This window comes from Crotalus tigris, unplaced genomic scaffold (genome assembly GCF_016545835.1).
Source record: "Crotalus tigris isolate CLP2741 ecotype Arizona unplaced genomic scaffold, ASM1654583v1 scf7180000018824.943158, whole genome shotgun sequence".
NCBI classification, from domain to species: Eukaryota; Metazoa; Chordata; class Lepidosauria; order Squamata; family Viperidae; genus Crotalus; species Crotalus tigris.
Genome location: NW_024097214.1, coordinates 494,060 through 516,854, shown reverse-complemented (window position 1 = coordinate 516,854; position 22,795 = coordinate 494,060). Strand labels below are relative to the sequence as shown.

At 39.4% G+C, this 22,795-nt stretch overlaps 1 protein-coding gene across 5 annotated transcripts in view; it reads right to left on the bottom strand.

The window, feature by feature from the left end:
• Positions 1-22,795, bottom strand: part of STAG1 (stromal antigen 1) — a 204,739-nt gene that overhangs the window by 49,613 nt on the left and 132,331 nt on the right. For all 5 annotated transcript variants that reach the window (XM_039356367.1, XM_039356365.1, XM_039356366.1 and 2 more), the window contains 6 exons: positions 21,649-21,800; positions 17,953-18,026; positions 17,145-17,268; positions 12,444-12,542; positions 9,695-9,774; positions 3,534-3,641 (listed from right to left, as the gene is read on the bottom strand). In XM_039356367.1, the coding sequence (XP_039212301.1) occupies positions 3,534-3,641; positions 9,695-9,774; positions 12,444-12,542; positions 17,145-17,268; positions 17,953-18,026; positions 21,649-21,800 (637 nt within the window). The remainder of the gene's footprint in view (positions 1-3,533; positions 3,642-9,694; positions 9,775-12,443; positions 12,543-17,144; positions 17,269-17,952; positions 18,027-21,648; positions 21,801-22,795) is intronic.

The following is a 22,795-nucleotide window of genomic DNA, read 5'->3' as shown; positions in this document are numbered from 1 at the left end:
TTAATCCTCTGAACTGGAAGTGGTTTGTAGTAATCTAGACATTCTTTCCTGAACCACCACATCTGGAATTATATAATACCATATTCCCATTCAGAAACCCTGGATAATGAAATAATTCACAATGATAAAGAATAATTTACAGTTCACATTCCAAACTATTAGAGTCCTTTATTTAGAATGTTGTTCCTATAGATTAAAACAAGGTAAATCAGTGAATAAAATATGACAAATTTGCAGAGACATAGACATATTATATGTGCAAACATAAATGTGTATCAGTCATCAATAGGCAGAATGAAAGGAGATGTTTAGTCATTCATTGTTGGTTGAACTGAGGGGTCCTTATTCTATAAACTAACGAAGATGAATAATTTGTAGATTCATAACAGGTTGCTGAAATATACAGAAAAGCAGCATTCAATGACTCAAATCTACTGCCAATGAAAAGTATATGATCATTATAATCACTATCGCCAACACCACTACTACATCATCACAGAGTCATTACAGATAGAATTAATGAGGATTACAGGTACCGTATATGCCGGCGTATTAGGCGACCCGCATATAAGACGACCCCTGTCTTTATCACTGAGTCGCCTTCCTAGAACATTGTCTTATACGCCGGAAACTACGAATATTTCCGGCGTATAAGACAACTCGGCGTATAAGATGACCCCTGTCTTTGGCGCCGAGTTTAGCGCTTCCGGAAGTCGTCTTATACGCCGGCATATACCATAATCATTGTTTGGTAATCACAATTGGGACAAGCAACTTGGTTGTTCAGCAAATGGGTACTAATTGAAACTAACTGTGCTTTTGATCTTACCTCAGCTTTTTGGTTTTATAAACTTTTCAGTGTTGTAGATGCTAAGTATTAGTCACAAAGTTACTTTTTTAATCACATAACTGCGAATGGTTGCTAGATTACCTGTAATGTTTTTTGTACTGGGACTCATAACTAGCATTTCAAATAGCAAGCTTTCCATTTGTTATAATCTGTAGTATAAAGGTATAAAATTAAAAGTGCTATGGAACTGTTGTTAGCAGTTCATAATGCTTTTTAAACTAATAATAAAGTAATAAATTGACAAATATCTCTTCTATCAATTCTATATATTTGCTTTCTTATGTTTTGTTCATATGGGAAAAGTGTTGCAAATTGTGACTCTAATTTCCCAATTTATGAATACAAATGTTTTGTTGACTGGCTTTGTTGTCCCAGATCAAAGACTTCTTTTTTAAAAAACACTCTGAAATGCTCTTGGAAATCTGTAACCAGTTTAGAGACTGGAATATCTTTATTATTATAGTAGTGGCTTCTCTCATCAACCTCCAGGAAACCACATTCTGTATCAATTGCAATTTCCAGCCAGCCATATGTGAAGCAAATAATCTCAGCATTTATTGATATGGCTTAAATTGCTGCTAACAGTCTCATAGTCTAGATCAGGGCTTTTCAACCTTTTCACCGATTGTACCACTTTTAGAATATGGCAACATTTGAGTACCACCAGTCACCTAGCGAGGTGTCAAAAACTTGACTAAAAAAAAAAAAAGGAAAAAAGTGATAAAGTACAGGTAGTCCTTGACTTACAACAGTTTGCTTAGTGACTGTTCAAAGTTAAAACGGCACTGAAAAAAGTGACTTATTTATTTATTTATTTATTTATGAGACTTATATACCGCTTTAAGTGCAAGCACTCTCTAAGCGGTGTACACCAGTAAGCAATGTGTGTGTATATATATATATATATATATATATATATATATATATATATATATATATATATATATATATATATATATATATACACACACATACATACATACATACATACATACATACATACATACATACACATTACCCCCAACAATCTGGGTCCTCATTTTACCTATCCCGGAAGGATGGAAGGCTGAGTCAACCTTGCACCGGTGAGATTTGAACTGCTGACCTGCTGAACATGGTCAGCTAAAGTGGCCTGCAGTACTGCACTCTAACACACTTATGACTGTTGCAACATCCCCAGGGTCATGTGATTTACATTTTGATGCTTGGCAACTGATTCATATTTATGATGGTCACATTGTTCCAGGGTCATGTGATCGCCTTTTGCAACCTTCTGACAAGCAAAGTTAGTGGGGGAAACCAGATTCACTTAACAACCATGTTACTAATTTAATCTCTCTCTCCCTCTTTCTCTTTCCCTGTCACCCTCTTTCTTTCTCTCTCTCCCCTTCTATTTCTCTCTCCCTCTCCCTCTCTCTCCCCTTCTCTCTCCCTTTCTCTCTCCCCCTTTCCCTCCCTTTCTCTCTCCCTTTCTTTCTCTCTCTCCCTTTCTCTCTCCCTCTCTTGCTATCTCTCCCTCCCTCTTTCTCTCTTCCTCCCTCCCTCTCTTCCTCCCTCCCTCTCTCTTCCTCTTTCCTTCTCCCTCTTTGTCCTTCTCTCCCTCCCTCTCTCCCTCCCACTCCCTTTCTCCCTCCCTCTCTCCCTCCTTCCCTCCCTCTCTCCCCGATTAGGGATCGATTTGGAGGCGCGAAGGGGAGTGGCCGAGGGCTGCCCATAGTGACTTTGAAGTGGCCACCTTTGGAAGCACCAATGCTGTTCCAGCCAGGCTTGAGCTGGGCAGAGTGGGCAATGGGAGAGGAGCAGGTCGAAAAGGGGAAAGGGGCGCTGATCCTGGCGCTTCCCCTGAGCCCTCATGGCCTCAGAGAAGCGCTGATCAGGCGGAAAGGAGCGCTGATCTTGGTGCTTCCCCTGAGCTGTCACGGCCTTGGAGAAGTGCCGATCAGGCGGAAAGGGGCGCTGAGCCTGGTGCTTCCCGAGGTCTCACGGCCCCGGAGAAGCGCTGATCAGGTGGAAAGGGGCGCTGATCCTGGCGCTTCCCCTGAGCCCTCCCGGCCTCAGAGGATCGACGATCAGGCAGAAAGGGGTGCTGATCCTGGCGCTTCCCCTGAGCTCTCACGCCCCGGAGAAGCGCCGATCAGGCGGAAAGGGGCGCTGATCCTGGTGCTTCCCCTGAGCTCTCACAGCCACTTCACCTCATCCACTTTTCCTTTTTTTAACCTTTTCTTTTACTTATTTTTTAACTTTTTTTTTTTACATTTTTTTCAACCGGTCCTACACGTACCACCAGCCAGGTGCTCGCGTACTACCGGTGGTACGCGTACCACAGGTTGAAAAGCCCTGGTCTAGATGGCACCACAAGTGGTGCTGCATTCTAGTCAGGGTAAGCCACCTGAATTAATCCATCTTGGACTGAGTCCAGGACAAGTCTCAAGTTCTAGATTTGCTTTTCAGAAAGAGGGCAATCCTATCCAGGGCTATCCCTGGGACAGTTAATGAGTCAAGGGATTTCAACTATGCACATAAAGGGTCTCACTCAAACTAGATATTTAGTATGAGGCAACATTTCAATATATATTACATCTCTAAGGGGACACGTCAAACAAAAACTAACCTGAAAACAAACAGCTTTAAACAATGATTAGCCACTGAAACATTAACATCCAGACAGTGAATACAGGCTTACTTTTTGTGAAGGAATTCCCCTGCTGCTACAGCAACAGGTCGATGAGCCGAATATACCAAATGATAAACATTCTCACAGTCTTCATTGGACAAAGCTTCTTCACTTCCACTGAATGAAGAAATAACACATTAAGTTCAAGTATTCAATGTTACTGTCTTTGTTACCCTTAGAATAAACAGAATCTACAAAATTAAAGTAGGCCTAATGAAAAATTCATTGACTTTAGTCCAGGTTTTTATTGAAATATGCCATGCATATGATACTAAAAGCATATTCCAAGCAAACATTATTATAAATGAGACCATAATACTTTAGTTATGCCTATGTAAATCCAAATATACAATCAAAGATACTCATGAGTCTAAAATGGTCATGGAAGATGCTCTTCTCTTAATGAAAGAACATTGAAGTCTGTGCAAGTTTTCATTACTAGAAAAAAAGAGAGCTGATTTTCATCAATTTTCTACTATTTCCACAGTCCTTCAAACTATTTCCCATATTACTTAGTTTGCGAGAGATTTTTAGGGCTGTTATAAGAAGCATGTCCATCTAAAATTGTTCTTCTCTGAAGCAGGCATTAGGGCACATCATTTCCATGCACTGAGCTCTGTTCAAGCATTGTCTAGATTCAGAGTACGCCAGAGTATATTTTTATAAAATAAACTTGTGTTTGCTTTCCTAAATAAATATTGTTCTATGAAGAGAACATTCTGTATGCCATATTATATGCAAGCTAATTGGAAGTCTCCAATGAATTCAGAAAATAAATCTGTCTGATAAGAGAGTAAAATCTTAAATGATATCAAAATATATACTGTAACTAACATTTCATTTTAGTTTTAAACTAAGAGCATATAAAATATGTATCTGTGATATGTGTTACCAATATAAAACATGCCTTAAACCTGTCTAGTGATGAACATCCATGAATGAACAAAGTTCAGATGGAACCTGGGGCATATTACTCTAATGTTAGCCTTAGCAAGGGAAAAAATGTATGAAGATATAGTGAATAATTTTGAAAACTAATGAAAAACTAATTTTATTTTAACACCTTTCTCTGAAGTATGATTTTTTAAAAAGCTGATGGGAGTATAGTACAGCAGAGGTACTAAAACATTTATGTCTGGGGTAGCCTCCCAAATTTGATTTACCATAATTGTAGGGTGGTCTGTAGATAAGTACTATAAATTGATTTAGCTTTTCCAGTCAGTACTACTCAACTAAATGAGTGTAAAACCTAAATACTAGGGGCTTTCCCAACCTTGGTTTGATTATGAATGATGAAGCTAGGAAGGAATTAGTCACTACTTTAAAAAATATCAGGTCAATATCTTCAGGTATCACCTAATTTTGCCTTCTTGGTATAAGGGTTGTTTTCACATCTAAAAGCACACCTCCTCTGTCCCCTCTACCCCACCAGCCTTCCTTTCTCTTCTTTTTTTTTTTACAACAGCTTCAGTGTGGAAGGATAATTTTAGGGCATTATATTTGCAGGAAGATCTAAATAAGCTCAACCTAGAGTTTAATATGAGATTGTTTTCATAGTGGATCTTGCAACCAACTTAAAAATACATTGTTAAACAACTCAGGCATGGCAAAGCTCAAGGCAATTACTTTATCAATGTTGAAGTTATTTGGGGTAACCTAGATTGATGGACCTTTGTCCTATTTCCCTGCTTATATTTACAGACAGTAAGGCATTGATTCCAAAGGAGAGTTCCAATGTTTAAAAAAGGTAGCTAAATAGCTTCCTTGGCATAATAAGCAAATTGCCTGCTAAGCATTTTTATAATAAACTCTCAGAATGGATTGAAATCAGAAAAGAAGCAAGCAGGGTCTAGTGCTCAGTCTTAGATCACACTCTTATTTTCTAGCCTCTAGTAAATATATTTTTAGGCCAGGATCTGTACTACCTGCAGCTTTTATTGATTTCAGATTTGCTTTTGACTTTATCTTTAGATAGAAATTACAACAGATATCAGGCAAGGATACATCTTGGTGGCAATACGGTTCAATCTATATTATGGCAAAGTGAATAATCAAGCTCCTGATCTTTCAAAATTGAAGGACAGACCAGGCCTTTAAGTGAGAGAGTGAGACCCCTCTCTCAATTCCATCTGTATGTCACACTTGGCCATATTTTATCTTTTTTTCTTTACCATTTGTTTTATTCTTAATGGAACTGTAACTTCTTTGATTGCTGTGAGTCAATGAGAGTTGGTTAGCATACAAGTTTTATTATTATGGTTGGATACAATACCCAGATGTTTATGGACTGGATTTGGTATTTTTAACCATCTATCGAGTCCTCTTCAAAGAACTGGGATATGCAGATCTTGTGGTTTAATATTAAAGGTACTGTTTCAGGATGTAAGCTGTACCAAGTAAAGCTGCCTTTTACAATTGATTGATACTGACTTTGTCAGTGTCAATGGTGTTCAAGTGGTGCTCCAGTTGTTTTGGGATTGCACTGAAGATACTTATTATTATTGGTACTATATTTGCTTTCTTTTGCTATAGTCATTCTATTTCTATTTGCAGGTCTTTGCATTCTGTTGTCTTCTCCAGTTCTTTCTCTTCTATTCTGAGGTCTTCAGGTACTGCCATGTCTACTATCCAGACTTTTTGCCTTTCTTATCAATAATTGTTAAGTTTAGTGTGTTATGTATCAGATGCCTATCTATTCTGTTCTATTCAAACACTATAGTATCTTAATTTTCTATTACTCTATTTTGTAGTCCCAGTTTTTGCTTGAGGCCAGTGGTTTTTCTTAAAAGATATCCAACACACCACTGTTGCTACTTTGTCATACTGTTGTTATATTCAGTCTATGTGATCTTCTTGCAGCAGCTAAGTAAGTGGTCCACTGTTTATTTAGTTTCATTGCAGAGGAGGCATTTCCATTCTTTTCTAGTCTTCATTTGGTCTTCTTTGTCAGCTAATTTGGTCTCTAGTATTCAGTAAGCCTTCATCATATACTAGCTTCAATCCATCTTCTTTACTGTATCTTTCATATATTCTTCCAATGCCCTTTATTCTTCAACTGTCTGGTGTTCTTGAAACATTTCACGTTCATCTATTTTCCTTGGCAAGTAGAGTCTGTCAATATTGCTGCAAGGACAAAGGGCACGATTCATTGTTATTATTTTTCTGGTCTTCTTATCCAGGACTTTTAGTTCTGCTTGAGTCCAGTCCACTATTCCAGATGTATAATTATTGGAATTGCTCAGGTGTTAATCGCCTTAATGGTATTTCTATCATTGAGTTCAGACTTTGAGATGTTCTTCACTTTTCTGATGTATTCACTACTACTAACCTTCTTCTTAAGTATGCTTGATGTTGTCAGCCTGGAGGATGCCCAGGTATTTGTAATAATCATCTTCATTCAGATTATTGATGTTTATAGGCATTATAAGTATAAGCATGAAAGGTGTAAGTCAGTGAGATCTGTTTTGCCTGTTTCTAGGGCTGGGCAGCCCAGCTATGATCAGTTTGGCTCTTGGGCTAGTGAAGAATCTGTGGGTCAAGCTCAGCAAGTCACTCTGGGAAAGGGAGTGGGGAGCAAAGAGAGCTGTCTGGGTGGACTTGGTTACCCTTTGCCAGTCTCCAGTCATTGCGCCATGGGACCTTCTGCCTGAAATGCATGTGTCACTAGGCAAACTCCAGACCTCGACCCTGGGCAGCATGGCAGGGCCAGTGTTCCTTCGTCACCACTGAGGCCTCTTTTCTTGCACTGCCAGGCCAGTAGCTGTTCTCACCTTCTGCTCTAACGCTCCAGGATGGCTGCTCCTCCATCCCGCAATTAGAACGTTGCCCCCCCCAGTCCCTTTTAGCAAAAGGCTCTCCCCCTTCAGGTGGTTAAATCATACCACAGCGAGGGTAGTGGCAGTTGGGACAGGTGGCAGTTCCCCGCAGCCTCAGTGTTCCAGGCAGAAGAGGCCACTCCAGGCAGAAGAGGCCAGGTATAGGAGGGGTGGCCTCTTCCACTTGGAGCCTGGTGTGGTGAAAACGCATTCTGCCTCCCGCTCACTTGCTGCAACCTGCACGGTCTGGCCATCCGCTCGCTAACCACATCTCATATATTCTGCCCACCCACTCACTCAGCTCTCCCTCCAGCTGCCTGTGTGGTCCATCCTCTCGCTGAACCTCTGTGTGCTCTGCCCACCCATTTGTTTGGCTCTGCATCTGGCCATCCATTGTCCTGTGGCAATCCTGTGGCAAGATGTGAGTGGCAAGATGGTAGTGGCAAGTTGGCCATAGCAAGTTGTCCCATTCCGAAGTGCCATATATGTTCAGTCTAAATTCTACTGCAACATCTTGGCTACAGATTTGGACAGTGTTGAGAAGTGATTCCATTTCAAATGGTGTTTTTTCCATTCAGATTTAAATTGTTCACGTTAAAGTGGTGGGATAGTCTGGCAGATATTTTTGATATTGATAGCCATAGCCTGACTTATTCAGTATTCTTGAACAGGAATATAACAAATGAATCATGCAATGACAAATACTATAGTAGTGGTGATAAGTCAATCTACTTGAAAAATTCCTCCCTTAATTTTAACCTCCAGCAATTTTAACTTAATTTTAACCCATTCACCAGCAAATATGTCTTCCATTGAGTTCTAGGTCTGAGGATATGATATGGTGTTTTGCTTTATTTTTACCTCAGAAAAAAAAATAAGAAAAGCAGATAGGTTTTCTTCAGCATGGCACATGATGTGTACTAGAGATAAATATAGATGTGCTGCTGTAGTAGCTGAAAGGGATCTAAGGAGAAAAGTAGAAATCCCCCAATAAGCACGGATGCTTGACTGAGGATTCCTCTTCCTCATTCCCCAATCCATCTCAATGTCAGGGTTAGAAATTAGAAGTTAGGGTTAGATCCAAAATGAATACAAGTTCATTCCAATACAAGTAACATTTCATGCTACCTCTAAACAATAATCTGAACTACTATTGGGAAAGGCAGTATACAAGAGTCAATGCAATTCAAGCAGGGATGCATTTAGATCTCCTGTGGGTGCAAAGGGACTCTAACTGATGACACACTTGACCTCTCCCTCGAGCTTAGCCTGATCATCTCCCATACTCAGCTCTAGAGTATTTTGCTGATGCTTCTCTGCAGGCACATCAGACATTTATGACAGAATTACTAGATTCTGTAACAGCTTTGTTCTTACGCCATCTGTCCTGTAAATTCACAGGATTCTTTTTTTCCCATCATGTATTTGTATACATTTGAACTAGATTGTGATGTTTCTCTGTGTCATATATGTATATATATGTGGGTATATGCATAATGGTATTTTTTTGAGAGCTGAATGCAATGAAATTTCATTTTAATGTATGCCGATTAGTGTACATTTAAAGCGACAATACAGTTTCTATTCTATTCTATTCTATTCTATTCTATTCTATTCTATTCTATTCTATTCTATTCTATTCTATTCTATTCTACTCTACTCTATTTGCATAATATTTAGGTGTCAGGAAGAAGAATCAAGGTTAGCATATTAAGCTACATTCTCAATAAAGCAAATAATGTGGAATCACAGAATAGAGTAGGAAAGTGTCAGAATTTCATACACACACACACACACACACACATATACATACATATATATACATATACATACATGTGTATATATATATACATATACATACATATATTAATTAATAATAACAAATGTAATAAAAGCAAATGTGTTCGAGCACCAGGATAACATTAAACCAATACAAATACTAAGCTTTCGTTGGCCAACACTGCTGACATCATCAGAGCATAAAACAAGGTTTCTGGGAGTTCTCTTATATTACTGGTCAGCTCTGCGCCTGGCTTTTTGACCTGGTCTTCGGTCCACTCATTGTCTCCAGTCATTTTGTTCTTAAAGGGCTCGCGTTTGTTACCGCTCTGGTGGTTTGCAGGGCTGCTTTTCCCTTTTCCCCTTTCCTCCCCCCAGTCATTTTCCCCATGCGAGTCCAGCTGTCAAGTTGTTTGGGCTGCTCTTGCTCGTTCCTCCCCACCCACCTCCATCCCGAGGCATGGCGCCGTTCTCTTTCTCCAAGAGTTGGTTTATCAAGCGGGTCTGGGCGTCCGTCAGGGGCCCCCGTCATACACACACACACACACACACACACACACATTTAAACATACTTACTGAAGTATAAGTGTGACTAATCGAATGGCTTCTACAGCAACATCATATTCTTTATCAAGTGTCATTGATACAATGCGATCCTGAAATATAAGAATGTAACATGTTTCTAGAAGAAACTGAAATCATAACACGCATATTTAATAAACAACTCATCTGTTACTTCTTCCAAAACAATGCATGAAATATTCCTATATAATGTATTACATAAAGTAATGCTAAAAAACCCTTACATACGGCACAAGAAATTAAATTAGAGAAACATCATAGGTGATGTCCACATAACCAAAGGTGTATGTTACTAAGTATTCAGTATGAGATTATTTAAAAATAAATATCTTACAATATATCTTATAAATTTCCTGTGTAGATTTTACATAATAATTTTAGCAAATGGCGAAGAGCCTCTTGTCTAATAATCCCATGGAATATATTTTCTCTACAGATATGTGTTAGAAATATTGTTCAGTCCCTGCTGTTAAGTCGTCTTTTAATTTTAATAATTAAATTAATACAGATTTTTTTAAAAAATTACATTACATTAGGTTTTAATTTGCGGATGTATTGTCCCTTAGCTCGAAGTCTGAAAAAATGCTTAGGGGCTATTCTAAGTATGTATCTGGCTGACTTGTGGGCATACTTCATCATTTCCTGGATTTACATAATTGCCATTCAATCCCAGGAAAATATATAAATTGGTTCCATCAATGCACCAATGTATGCTACAAAATGCCCTTATCGCACGTTGTCAATGTCTCCTTAACTCAAAATTGTATTTTCCTAGATTTCAGATCCCTACTTTTCATTGTGTTCATTTTTAATTAATTCTTATATATATTGCTATTGTCAACTACATTCAGTGTCCCTCTCAGCTGGGGATGTAAGATACACATTGCAGTACTAATAATTTTATATTACTTTTAAAAAAACCAAAATGTCTTAAAATATAACATACACATTATAAATTTAGCATTAAAATATTTAATACAAATAAAGTGAGCAATTAAGATTGCTCCATATAAATTTAGAATATAATCTCACATTAATCAAAAGTTAATTAGAATTTCTATGTCTTTTAAGTCAATTTAAACAGATAACATTTTTTTTAGCTATTGCTCTCCCCCCTAAAATTGGATATTTCACAGATTTCCTTGCTAAATATATGAACAGGATCTCTTTGAGCTAAACAATTTTAGTTATAGTGAAACAGAAATTTAAACTAACATAGTCTTTAAAAGTTCTTTAAAAGTAATGAGCTGTGCTTTTGAACAAAGTAGCCATTTGCTTTATACCACAGTACTTTAGATATAAAAAGGTTAGGACAGAAGTGCAATCTAATTTGAAATATAACTAATGAACCAACCAAGCCCTTTTGGGAAGCAAGAAAGATATTATTTCTATAATTATGGAATTCCATAATTTGGGATAACGCAACTTCACCCAAATGTTTCTTTTATATTTCTACACAGAATCATAGGTTGTGTCACATGACGCATATCCATCTTACCTAAATCAATATTAAGCCGTTTTTATTTCAAATGAAATTACACAAACCACATTAAAGAACTCATAAACTAAATTATTCGGGGTTATAAGACATGCAATAACTATTTTCTGTTCAGAATTAATACAGAAAAGCATTATCAAGGGAGTATAAGTAGATATAGATGTATTCTGTGTATATATATTTATATTCGCATGTGCATGTGGCATATTAGCTAAAAAAGAGACCATACTTTTATTAGGGTAGCACAAGTTTATAAACTTTTCTACAGGTTTTCAAGTTGCCAAGATTTTTTTTTTAAATCAGGCAATATAGTTTAAAAAAAAAGAAGTTGGAAAAATGTAAGTGGGGTTTAAGCTTTATCTGAAACAAATTATAGTGTGTGGAATATGTCTACAGAAATGCTAATTTAGTCTTACTATGGAAATGTTAGGTTGTACCAGGACTCTTCCAAAACTTAATAAATTAACCTCTTCTCTATGGAATAATGGTTTTCACATACTCAATGCAAGTATGAGTTTATAAATTCTCATGGTCCTGAATCATTGTAGTAGACAGAAATCCACAAATCAGTGGAAAACAAATACAAATGGTTACATAGGATTAATCCATAAAATTACTTATGAAGAGGCTGTCTCCGCAAATTCAAATAAAAGAATCAGGCAGACAGCTATGGGTAAGAACATTACAGTTCAATTTTGAGAATGTGGTAATAAAAAAGTGTTGGGCTAAGATTATAGGTGAAAAGGTAAAGTGTCCTGAAGGTAGCTTCACATGCTGTAGATGGTTTCTTGTTCGAGGAAATGACAAAAACAAAGAAACAAAGGAAAGGGAAAGAAATGACTGGCCAAAAAACCAGCAGGCCAAAAACATTTAAAGAAAGTACAACCTCAACTTATCACGTGTTCTATACAACTACTGATTATTTTTTCAGACTTTTGCGGGATACTCCCAAAGCCAGACAGAGTTTAGTTTATGTCATTAGACACAGCAATTCAAATGTATACATTTCATCACTGATTATTACTTATGTAATTCATAAGCTTTAGAAATGTATCAATGTATCCAAAAAATTTTCTCAAAGAAAACATATTCCACATTTGCAGCATAGCACGTTATACCATATATTTGTCACAAAACATGCTTAAGTTTTAAAAGATTAACTGCCATAAAATGTTCTTTTCAGCCACCAGAATTATCACTTACATTTAAGTTAACTTCTTAGTGTTTTATAACTCTTCCCCTTACCTTAAATCTATTTGTAAATAGCTCCAATTTGGGGAACAATTCTCTGTTGGTATACAAACTCTGCAAAGCTTTCAGACATTTCAATCTCACTTCACCTTGCTAAATTAAAAACATATTAGAATTGACTTTGTATAATAAAATACGTAAGAAAAGTATATATCGGCATTTTAATAAATCATTTTCAGTAATATTTTGTAACACAAAATTATCTTTTATATTTATTAGTTGTCTTTTCATTAAATATTTATAATGACTTGCAACTATAGAACATATCAAGCCTTTACAGCGACAGTATGTTTCCGAAAATAACAATATCATCAATAACAATTTTGGCTAGGATTCAGAAAATATTTTGTTCCCGCTACGCTGGCTTTCAAATTTTCATATTTTAGTGTAAACAAGTAAATCTTTCAACAAAATTTTCCTTGCACACTTCTGTCAGCTGGTATCTGCTAAAGTCGTAATTTTAAAATGACAAGGATAAGTGATAGGGATAGAAAGGTAGCAATATAATTTTCCACGTAGCTGATTTGGTAACCCTCCCCCTTTAGATTTTGGATTTAAAAAGGAGACATCATCTTCAATGAGATTCCTACCCACCCCACACACACAAAATTTGTGGCAAGATTATCAATATTGGTAATTTTCATACTTTCGTACTCAGAGAAGTGAAGATCTGAATCCTATAGAAAAAGTGATTTGACACACAGAGATACTACTGTCCAAATTGTCTGCTGATCAAGATTTGGGACTTTAATTGGACTACAAATAACCCTAGCATGGAGCAATATCATTACGTTTTCAGATCAAGTACCATAATCTAAAAGAAAAATATTATTCAAATTCTTTACACCTTTTACAGAGAACAAATTATAAACAAGTAAAAATTTTAGTTGCACTGACAATTAAATATTTTTTGTTTCAATTTATCAAGGACTGTTGTAGCTCACTGCTAACTACAGAAGGGAATAATTTAGTTCCTTTTATTTATTTAATTTATTTATTTAATTTATTTATATGCCACCCAACCCCAAAGGACTCAGGGCAGCGTACAAAATTAAAACAATCATCGAGAATAAGACAATAAAATAATTCAATCATACCGCAAGTCCGATCATGTTCCGCCCCCCCCCCCCCGGGACATCAGCCCCAGGCCGGCCGGAACAGGAGAGTTTTAACGGCTTTCTTAAAGGCCGGCAGGGTGGGAGTTGTTCGAACCTCGGGGGGAAGTTGATTCCACCAGGTCGGAGCCACCACAGAAAAGGCCCTTTCCCGAGGGCCCGCCAGCCGACACTGTCTGGCCAATGGGACCTGAAGGAGGCCCAATCTATGGGACCTCACCGGTCTCTGGGAACTGTGCGGCAGTATGCGGTCCTGTAAGTAACCTGGCCCTATGCCATGAAGGGCTTTAAAGGTGATAACCAACACCTTGAATTGCGTCCGGAGACCCACAGGAAGCCAGTGCAGCTCGCGGAGGATAGGTGACACGTGGGCGTACCTTGGCGCGCCCACAATCGCTCTCGCGGCTGCATTCTGAACCAACTGCAGCCTCCGAACGCTCTTCAAGGGTAGCCCCATGTAGAGCGCATTACAGTAATCCAGTCTTGAGGTGACGAGGGCATGAGTGACTGTGAGTAAAGCCTCTCGGTCCAGATAAGGCCGCAACTGGTGCACCAGGCAAACCTGGGCAAAGGTCCCCCTGGCCACAGCCGATAGATGTTGTTCCAAATTTAGCTGTGAGTCCAGGAGGACACCCAAGTTGCGTGCCTGCACTGAGGGAGGTAAATTTGCCCCCCCCAGGACTAATGATGGACCATCCAGTTGACCTTTGGGAGGCAAGACCCAGAGCCACTCGGTCTTGTCAGGGTTGAGTCTAAGCCTGTTCACCCCCATCCAGACCCTCACATCTTCCAGGCACCGGCACATCACATCGACTGCTTCACTGAAAGGACACGGGGTGGAGATATATAATTGGGTATCATCCGCGTACTGATGATACCTCACCCCGTGTCGCCGAATGATCTCACCCAGTGGTTTCATGTAGATGTTAAAAAGGAGGGGGGACAGGACCGAGCCCTGAGGCACCCCATGATCGAGGCGCCTAGGGGTCGATCTCTGTCCGCCCGCCAACACCGACTGCAACCTGTCAGAGAGGTAGGAGGAGAACCACCGCAATACGGTGCTGCCCACCCCCACCTCTCCGAGACGACACAGAAGAATACCATGGTCGATGGTATCGAAAGCCGCTGAGAGGTCAAGAAGCACCAGGATAGAGGAGTGACCCCTATCCCGGGCTCGCCAGAGGTCATCGGTCAGTGCGACCAAAGCAGTCTCAGTGCTGTAGCCGGGCCTGAAACCAGATTGAAAAGGGTCTAGATAATTAGTTTCATCCAAGGATCGCAAGAGTTGGGATGCCACCACCTTCTCTACAACTTTCCCCACAAAGGGGAGGTTGGAGACAGGACGAAAGTTCTTCAAAACAGCTGGGTCCAGGGAAGCTTCTTGAGGAGGGGCCTCACCACCGCTTCCTTTAAAGGTTGCGGGAAAGACCCCTCCATCAAGGAGGCATTGATTATTGCCTGGAGCCAGCCTCGTATCACCTCCTTACTGGCAGAAACCAGCCAGGAGGGGCACGGGTCCAATAAACAGGTGGCGGCATTCATTGCCCTCACAGCCTTGTCCACTTCATCAGGGGTCACAGGCTCAAACTCGCTCCAGATAACATGACTAAGACCAGCCCCTGGCAACTCGGCTGGCACTGCCCAGTCGGAGTCCAGGTCTCTCTGAATCTGAGCGATTTTGTCCGAGAGAAACTGAACAAACTCCTCAGCTTTCCCCTGCAAGGGTTCCTTCGCCTCCTCCACTTTAAGAAGGGAGCGGGTCACCCTAAACAGGGCGGCCGGGCAAGATTCTGCGGACGCAATAAGTGCGGAAAAGTGAACACGCTTTGCTGTCCTTATCGCCACTAAATAAGTCCTAAGATAGGCTCTTAATAGTGATCGGTCAGATTCAGAGTTACTGGCCTTCCAACGTCGCTCTAGACGTCTCTTGTGGCGCTTCATCTCCCGGAGCTCCTCAGTAAACCAAGGCGCCCTCCGGGGACCACCACCACAGAGAGGTCGCAAAGGCGCAATTCGATCCAGGGCCCCGGACGCCGCCTCATTCCAGGCCGCAACCAGGGACCCCGACGAGTTGTGGACAAGGGAGTCAGGTATTTCCCCAAGCTCCTCCTGGAACCGATCCGGGTCCATTAGGCGCCTGGGGCGGAACCACCTAGTCGGCTCCCTCTCCCTGCGATGGGGGAGTGATGCTCTGAAGTCCAGCCTCAATAGGAAATGATCTGTCCATGACAAGGGTGAGATCTCTATTCCCCCTAATTCCAGATCATGTCTCCATTGCCCCGAGAGAAACACAAGGTCGAGTGTGTGACCACCCCTATGAGTCGGATCCTGGATTACCTGGGTCAGGTCCATGGTTGCCATGGAAGCCATGAACTCCTGCGCCACCTCTGAGCGATCGCCGAGTGATGGTAGGTTAAAGTCCCCCAGTACCATAAGTCTGGGGAACTCCACCGCCAGCAACGCAGGCAGGGCTGTTGCAACGCAGCTGGGAGGTAGGTATGTCAGCAGCAAGCCCAACTTAACCCGTGAACCCAACTTCAATAGGAGGGACTCACACCCAACAACCTCCGGGGCAGGAATCCCACGAGGACTCAAGGACTTCCGAGCGATGACTGCCACTCCCCCACCCCTGCCCTGATGTCGAGGCTGATGAAGCACCACAAACCCGTCCGGGCACATCTCCGAGAGGGAGACACCCCCCTCAGGGCCCAGCCAGGTTTCGGTTATACATGCCAGGTCCGCCCCGCTGTCCAATATTAAATCACGGACAAGGGGGGCTTTGTTGACAACGGACCTGGCATTAAGCAACAGCAGCCTACAACTAGGGCCCTGTACTCCCCTGTCACCAGTACTACAGGATGAGCCTTTTGAGGGGCCGGAACAAGGAATCGCTCTAATATAGCGAGTCCTCGTTCCCCAAAGATGGCCTGCCCCTCGGCTCCCGCCATATCTGCCCATCCCAGTCATAACCGGGATGCTCCGACCTTCTCTCCTCCCCGGAGTACCCTCACCCTCACCAGCCTTCTCCCTTCCTGATCGGACTAGCTTTCTATACAGACCAAGCCCAAGGGTAAGTCCTGCCCCCCCCTACTTTTGCTATTGCACTCAGCAGAGGGGGTACCAGGCTCTGCCCCCGACTCCACCATTCTCATACCCCAAACACTCAATACACAATCACAGTCAATTTATATACATAAAAATAAAAATATTCACATTCATATGCCCTAAATACAATAATAAAATTTATACATAACAGGGCCACCATTCATCTACATACATACCCTTTAGTGTAGCAACATTGATATTTTGTTTAAATAGGATGAATAGATATGCACAAAATGCATTATTTCAGATGTATGAAGATATGTTTTCATATATTGAATAAGGGGGGAAAAAGCAGACAGAAGAATCAGCAGCAGACATAAGCTTATCAATAACAGTTATATATATAAATGAACCAAAATGGATTTGATAAGACTATATCTTGTTAAATGTAACAAAGGTTGAAAAAGTATGAGAAAGCAATATTCTCTTTCACATCAAAAATGAAATAGCATATTTATAGCAATGCAGCACTTACTCTGTCATGAAGTGTCCAACCAACATATTTTAAATAACTATCATTCAGGAAGGCATCACTGTACATTTTCATCCACACTCCAATTTCTTCAATACAAACAGCTCTAATTTCAGCAATAGCATCACTATTAAAAAAAAACAATGGTGAAAATATATTGTTTAATTTTATGTATAAAATTACAGCAGTGTAATGTTTATTTTTTTTCTTAGTGGTTTTCCTCCTTTAAATGATATGGCATTTGTCTTTTGTTGTCTCTAATGCTAATCAGCAAGGACAGTTTGAAATCAGAGTTATTTCATGTAGATTATTTAAAGCATACAAGTATATAGAATTTATAGTTCTATGACGTATCTGCACCCTTTCCCTGAATGCACAGTAGGAAGTCCATAAGTCCCATGTCAGTCCCAAATTTTATTTTTTCAAAATCCATCTTTTCCATGAAGTTTTAAGCATAGTCTCCATATTCCGCTGTTGCAGGAGATCATGTCAGTGTACATAACATTCTCTGATCAAACGTTCTCCACAATAGCATCTCTGTAGGGGGGCGGGGGGGGGGCTGAGTTAAGTGGAAATGATTGGCCCAAAGCCATCATGATATTACCATGGCAGTGGGTAGATTTGAACATGGGCCTCCCTGATTGTAATCCAACAATTTAAAATACATAGTTTAAACCATTTTATTACACAGTGTCTCATAAAATGTCAATTCCTGGAGTTTATATTCTGTCTATTTGATAAATTTTAAGCAAGACAGGGGAAAATATTATTTTTGACTGCTATTTAAGATTCCCAATGTCTTTTTACTCACCGATATCTATGGACAAATATTCCCTTGAAAATGGAATTCATCATATTTTCAATTTCATCCTGATTTTCTTGCAACTGAAATACAATTAAATATGCTTACTTTAATTCTTTTATTTAAACACATAAATAGATTACTATCCTGGGGCATGTCAACACAGTTAATAACATTATTCATAATCAAGGCTGACTATAAACATAAAATACTTATTATTCATCACCTAAATATCACCGCTACAGTAGATTAAATTCATTTTTAAAAAATATTTTACTGAAAATTTTAATTACAATAGTCAAAGAAAATATGAGCTAACCTCGATAAGAAAAGAGAGTAAAGAAAAAGGAGAAAAGTTATGTAGAAAGAAAAATAAAAAATAAATAATTAAAAAAGTAACTTCTAATTTTCATCACAAGTACAAACTTGATAATTCATCACTCCCTATAAAGTTACATGCAAGTATCTATTTTTCTCATAACTCATGTTTTTTCCATATGAAAGTCTATAAATCAACATTATAGGCTTGCTGTCAAGCAAGAAGTCCATAAAGGAACCCCAGATTTATACATACAGTACATCTAATTTTAACCTTGATCAAACAAACTAAGTTTGTATTTTTTTCTTTTGCTTCCAACAATCTTCATCTTTATTTCATTCAGATGCTGTTGTAGGATTTTATCTCTCAATTTTTCTTTTTCTTTTTCTTATCTTGAACATTTGTCAGGTGCAGAAGATCAATACATGTGAAATTCCAATTAAACTGATTTATTACTGTAGGATCCAATCTGGGTCGGTCACCGGGACCAGAGGTTTAGTCTTCCGAACTTTCAGACTCATGCTGGAACCCATCTTCTGGGAACTTCTTTCAAGCAGAGCATGTGCTTTGGGCTATTCTTTGTGTGATATTTATATGGTGTCTGTTGCGTGTGGCTTTTTAGATCTTGATTGGGGTGTTGATGCCTGGCTATTAATCCCTTGGCTGTTGTTTTCTTGTGCTGCCCAGATCTTGCCTCCTAAGTACTTGATAAGATGGATGTAAATCAGCATTCCTGTTGACTGACCAGGGACCCATTTCCCAGGCTTCAATCACTTCCATAGCTGTTTTAGTGCCTGCTTGTCCAACAATCTTAGTAGCTGCAAAATTGAATGTATGTCCTTGTTCACTGCAGTATGAGACGACCAATGAGTTCAGGTCTCCTCATCTGACCACTCGCTTGTGTTCTTGCAATCTGGTGGTTAGCTTCCTCCCTGTCTGTCCTACATAGTCACGGGGGCAATCCATGCAAGAGATTCAGTACATTACATTGGAAGTATTTCCCACCTCCAAGCAATCTTGACTTATATAGCACTTCACAGTGCTTTACAGCCCTCTCCACAGAGTCAGCATATTGGCCCCAACAATCTGGGTCCTCATTTTACCAACCATGGAAGGATGGAAGGCTGAGTCAACCTTGAGCGGTGAGACTTGAACTGCCAAACTGCTGGCAGCCGGGAGTCGGCCAAAATAGCCTGCAGTACTGCAATCTAACCACTGCACCACCAGGGCTCCTGCATAATTTGTTCTCATATGGTAACCTCTGGGCAGTGCACTGCAAGGTCCACTTGCAGATATTGGAAGCTGCGTTCTACAGCTTTCAAAATACTCAGTGTGCCATACGTTAAAAATATTTCAGAAGCCTTACAACTGCCTTTCGGAAGACTTAGAACTGCCATACATCAAAAACATTTCGGAAGCTGTAGAACTGCATGTGCCAGATGTTCCATGGGACATTTGCCAGTCCTTTGATTTTAGCTGCAGCCATCATCTCTGCTCCTTTGTAGTTGTCTTAGCTTGCCATTCCTCACCCAAAAGTTCCCAAAAGATTATATTCTTGATTCTATATTTGGAGTTGAAATAGAATACTATATGCATGCTTGGGGCCAAAATCCAAGATGGTCTCACATATAAACAGAATCCACCTTCATTATGTTTAGATTCTCTAATCTTCAAAGATGGAGACGTATTAAAATTGTACAATAGGATTATGTTGCCAGATGTTTTTTCTATGCTTGGGACTTTTTCCAGATTATTTTGGACAGCAAACTTCCTATTGTGAAAACTGTTATTTGCAGTTTGGAAAAGAATCAGACCAGTAGCACAATCTCCAAAATATTCCCCATTTCACAGGGCCAATTCATAATATTGATAATATTAAGTATTTGGCAATGGAAAAATAAGGATGATAAACAAAATAGAAAACAACATTCAGGCAAAATTGGATTGGTTTCAAGCTACTGTTCATGTAACAGTCTACTTTAACAGTGATGACAACTAATTTCATGATTATACATTAACTTTATGTGAACTGAATAATAAATCTTACTGCAAATAATGACATAAAAGTACATAAAAGAAAGCAGAAGGACCATTTTGCAATATATCTTATGGATAAAATTATTCACTTAACCCCCGAGATAAATTCTGTAGCCATCATAGAAACAGCTCAGTATTCTTTTGGGCTCCCAGACACATACTTTTTTCTACACAATTTCCCCAAACATATTTTTATTTGCTTTTGTATTAAAGATATGCAATATCTGGAAAATATATAAACATTAATAACTTTCAGATTTGAACACTATTTATATGATGTACAAATTAAGTTGGGTGATAGCAAAATGTGAACCACATTTCTTTACCATCTTATCTCAGAAATCTGAAAAATAGGAAAAAAAGGACTAGAACTCATGGCCCTCAAGTTTTTAGTCTGATTCCCTAAATCAGAGGTCCCCAACCTTTTTGGCACCAGGGATCGGTTTTATGGAAGACAATTTTTCCACTGACCGTGGTGGTGGGGGGTAGGTTTCAGGATGATTCACTATATTTATTCTAAATTGCCTAAATAAACAAACAAATAAACAATGCACTTTATTTCTATTATTATTATATTATATTAGATTAGACCAGTGACTTTCTGCTTCTAAGAAAGTGGGAAGGAAAAGAAAAAATCCTAAACTCAGCCTTCCAGCGACACAAACCAAAGACCCAACACGTTGAGGAAGTGCTGAGAAAACCATTACAAAAGGGGGGGGGGGGAATACTGCGCAAGCCCAGCAGCCTTGGAAAAGGTGCAGATGAGTGAGGGATTCCTTTGGAGACACAGTGCTTAAGGGGAAATGTAGCTTCTCCCCTCCCCCATTGCAAGCCGGGTAGGAGACCTTGGCTTGCAAACTTGAGAACCACATGAAGAAAGGAGCGTGAACACACAAGCGCGCGCGCACATACACCCACCAAATTAAACCACGAAAAGCAGGCAGGAAATTGCCAAAACATGAGGCACCTGGAGCACCATCAATATGTAAAATCTTAAAAATCTAAATTATTAATATATTATAACTTAACAAACTACATATAATGCAGCTTTAGACCATCTAACTACAAGGATTTTTAAATTCTTATTCACTGCAAAAAGGCTGCAGTATTTATGTTAAATATTAACCAATATGGAATGACATAAGAATCATTTATTTTAATGATGCTTGAAAACTGATTGAATTTCATTTATATTAAAGGGACAGTTTATATGCAAAAATCAATTGCAGTTCCATAATTTTGGGCCTGCTGGCCTGAACTGTAAAATTTGTATCTTTTTTGAATGTATCTTTTCTGACTTGCTTTTTACAGGTGAAAAACTATGACAATCACTCTGAATAGTCATTTACCTCTTTCCGTTTCTGAAGAAGCAGCTCCAGTCTTTCATTAGCTCTTTTACCAATCATTTTGTTTCTTTCAGCTTCATACTGTCTTTGTGTATTATCCTGATGAATACTCAGGTTTAAGGCAACATTCACAAGAGCAGTCATAAGCTTCATAGCTAGGAAAAATACAAACAGAAATCAATTTTTCTTTTCCAGGCCCAAGTGCATTTTTGAAACAATTATTTGCTTAATACTAACTAGAATCCGAAGATTCTGATCTATTTGTGTTGAGGTAAAATATGGATTGCTACTTTCAAAATAACAATCAGCCAGAATCTGTAATTATGCCTCACTCATAAAAGTACATCAATTAACTTAGAATCAAGAGAAAACCTCTTGGCAAATCCTATGTATAATATTACAAGCATCGCACTTTTCCACAGACCCATTATGGAAATCAGAGATGGCTTATTATTATCTGTGAATTAGTTCAATATGTAATCAATATGTAAATATATAACCTTTATTAGTGTAGAGACGTGTCAGCACGGCATGATGGATGCCAAGATCTGAATTTCCCTTCCCCTTTGCACATAACATTCTAGGCATTTCCCCTCCCCTATTTTGGGGTCATGATTCACATCTTCCAATTAACTTGGAGGGCAAAGATTCACTTCCATTCATTTTCCCGGGCTTTCCTTACTATCTCCTCCCTTTTCTCTGTCATCTGAATTAACTCTAAAAATACCAGACAGTTCTGCATATTTTGTCAAAGCAAGAATATTCAATATTAGCAGCGTTGACATCCGGTCCCCCTTACAAAAAGGACAGATCCTGTAATGTAAACAAAAGCATATGTTAATGACTAGTTCTCAGTTTGTTGGGGTATTTCGCCTGAAACCTTTTGACGAGCTTGTCAGCTTTCACCTCACTGGATTTCACCCAGGTGGCTTCAGACAACGGGTATCCCTTCCATTGTACTAGGTACTGCAATTTCCCTTTAAAAATTCTAGAGTCAAGAATACGTTTCACTTCATAGTGGGTCTGTCCCGCAACTACGAGGGGCCCAGGTGCCTTCTTCAGGGGAGGTCTTAAAGTGGAGTCCCGATAAAGGTTTCAACAAGCTGCAATGGAAGACGGGGTGACTGCTGTCCGGGTTGCTCTGGCAGCT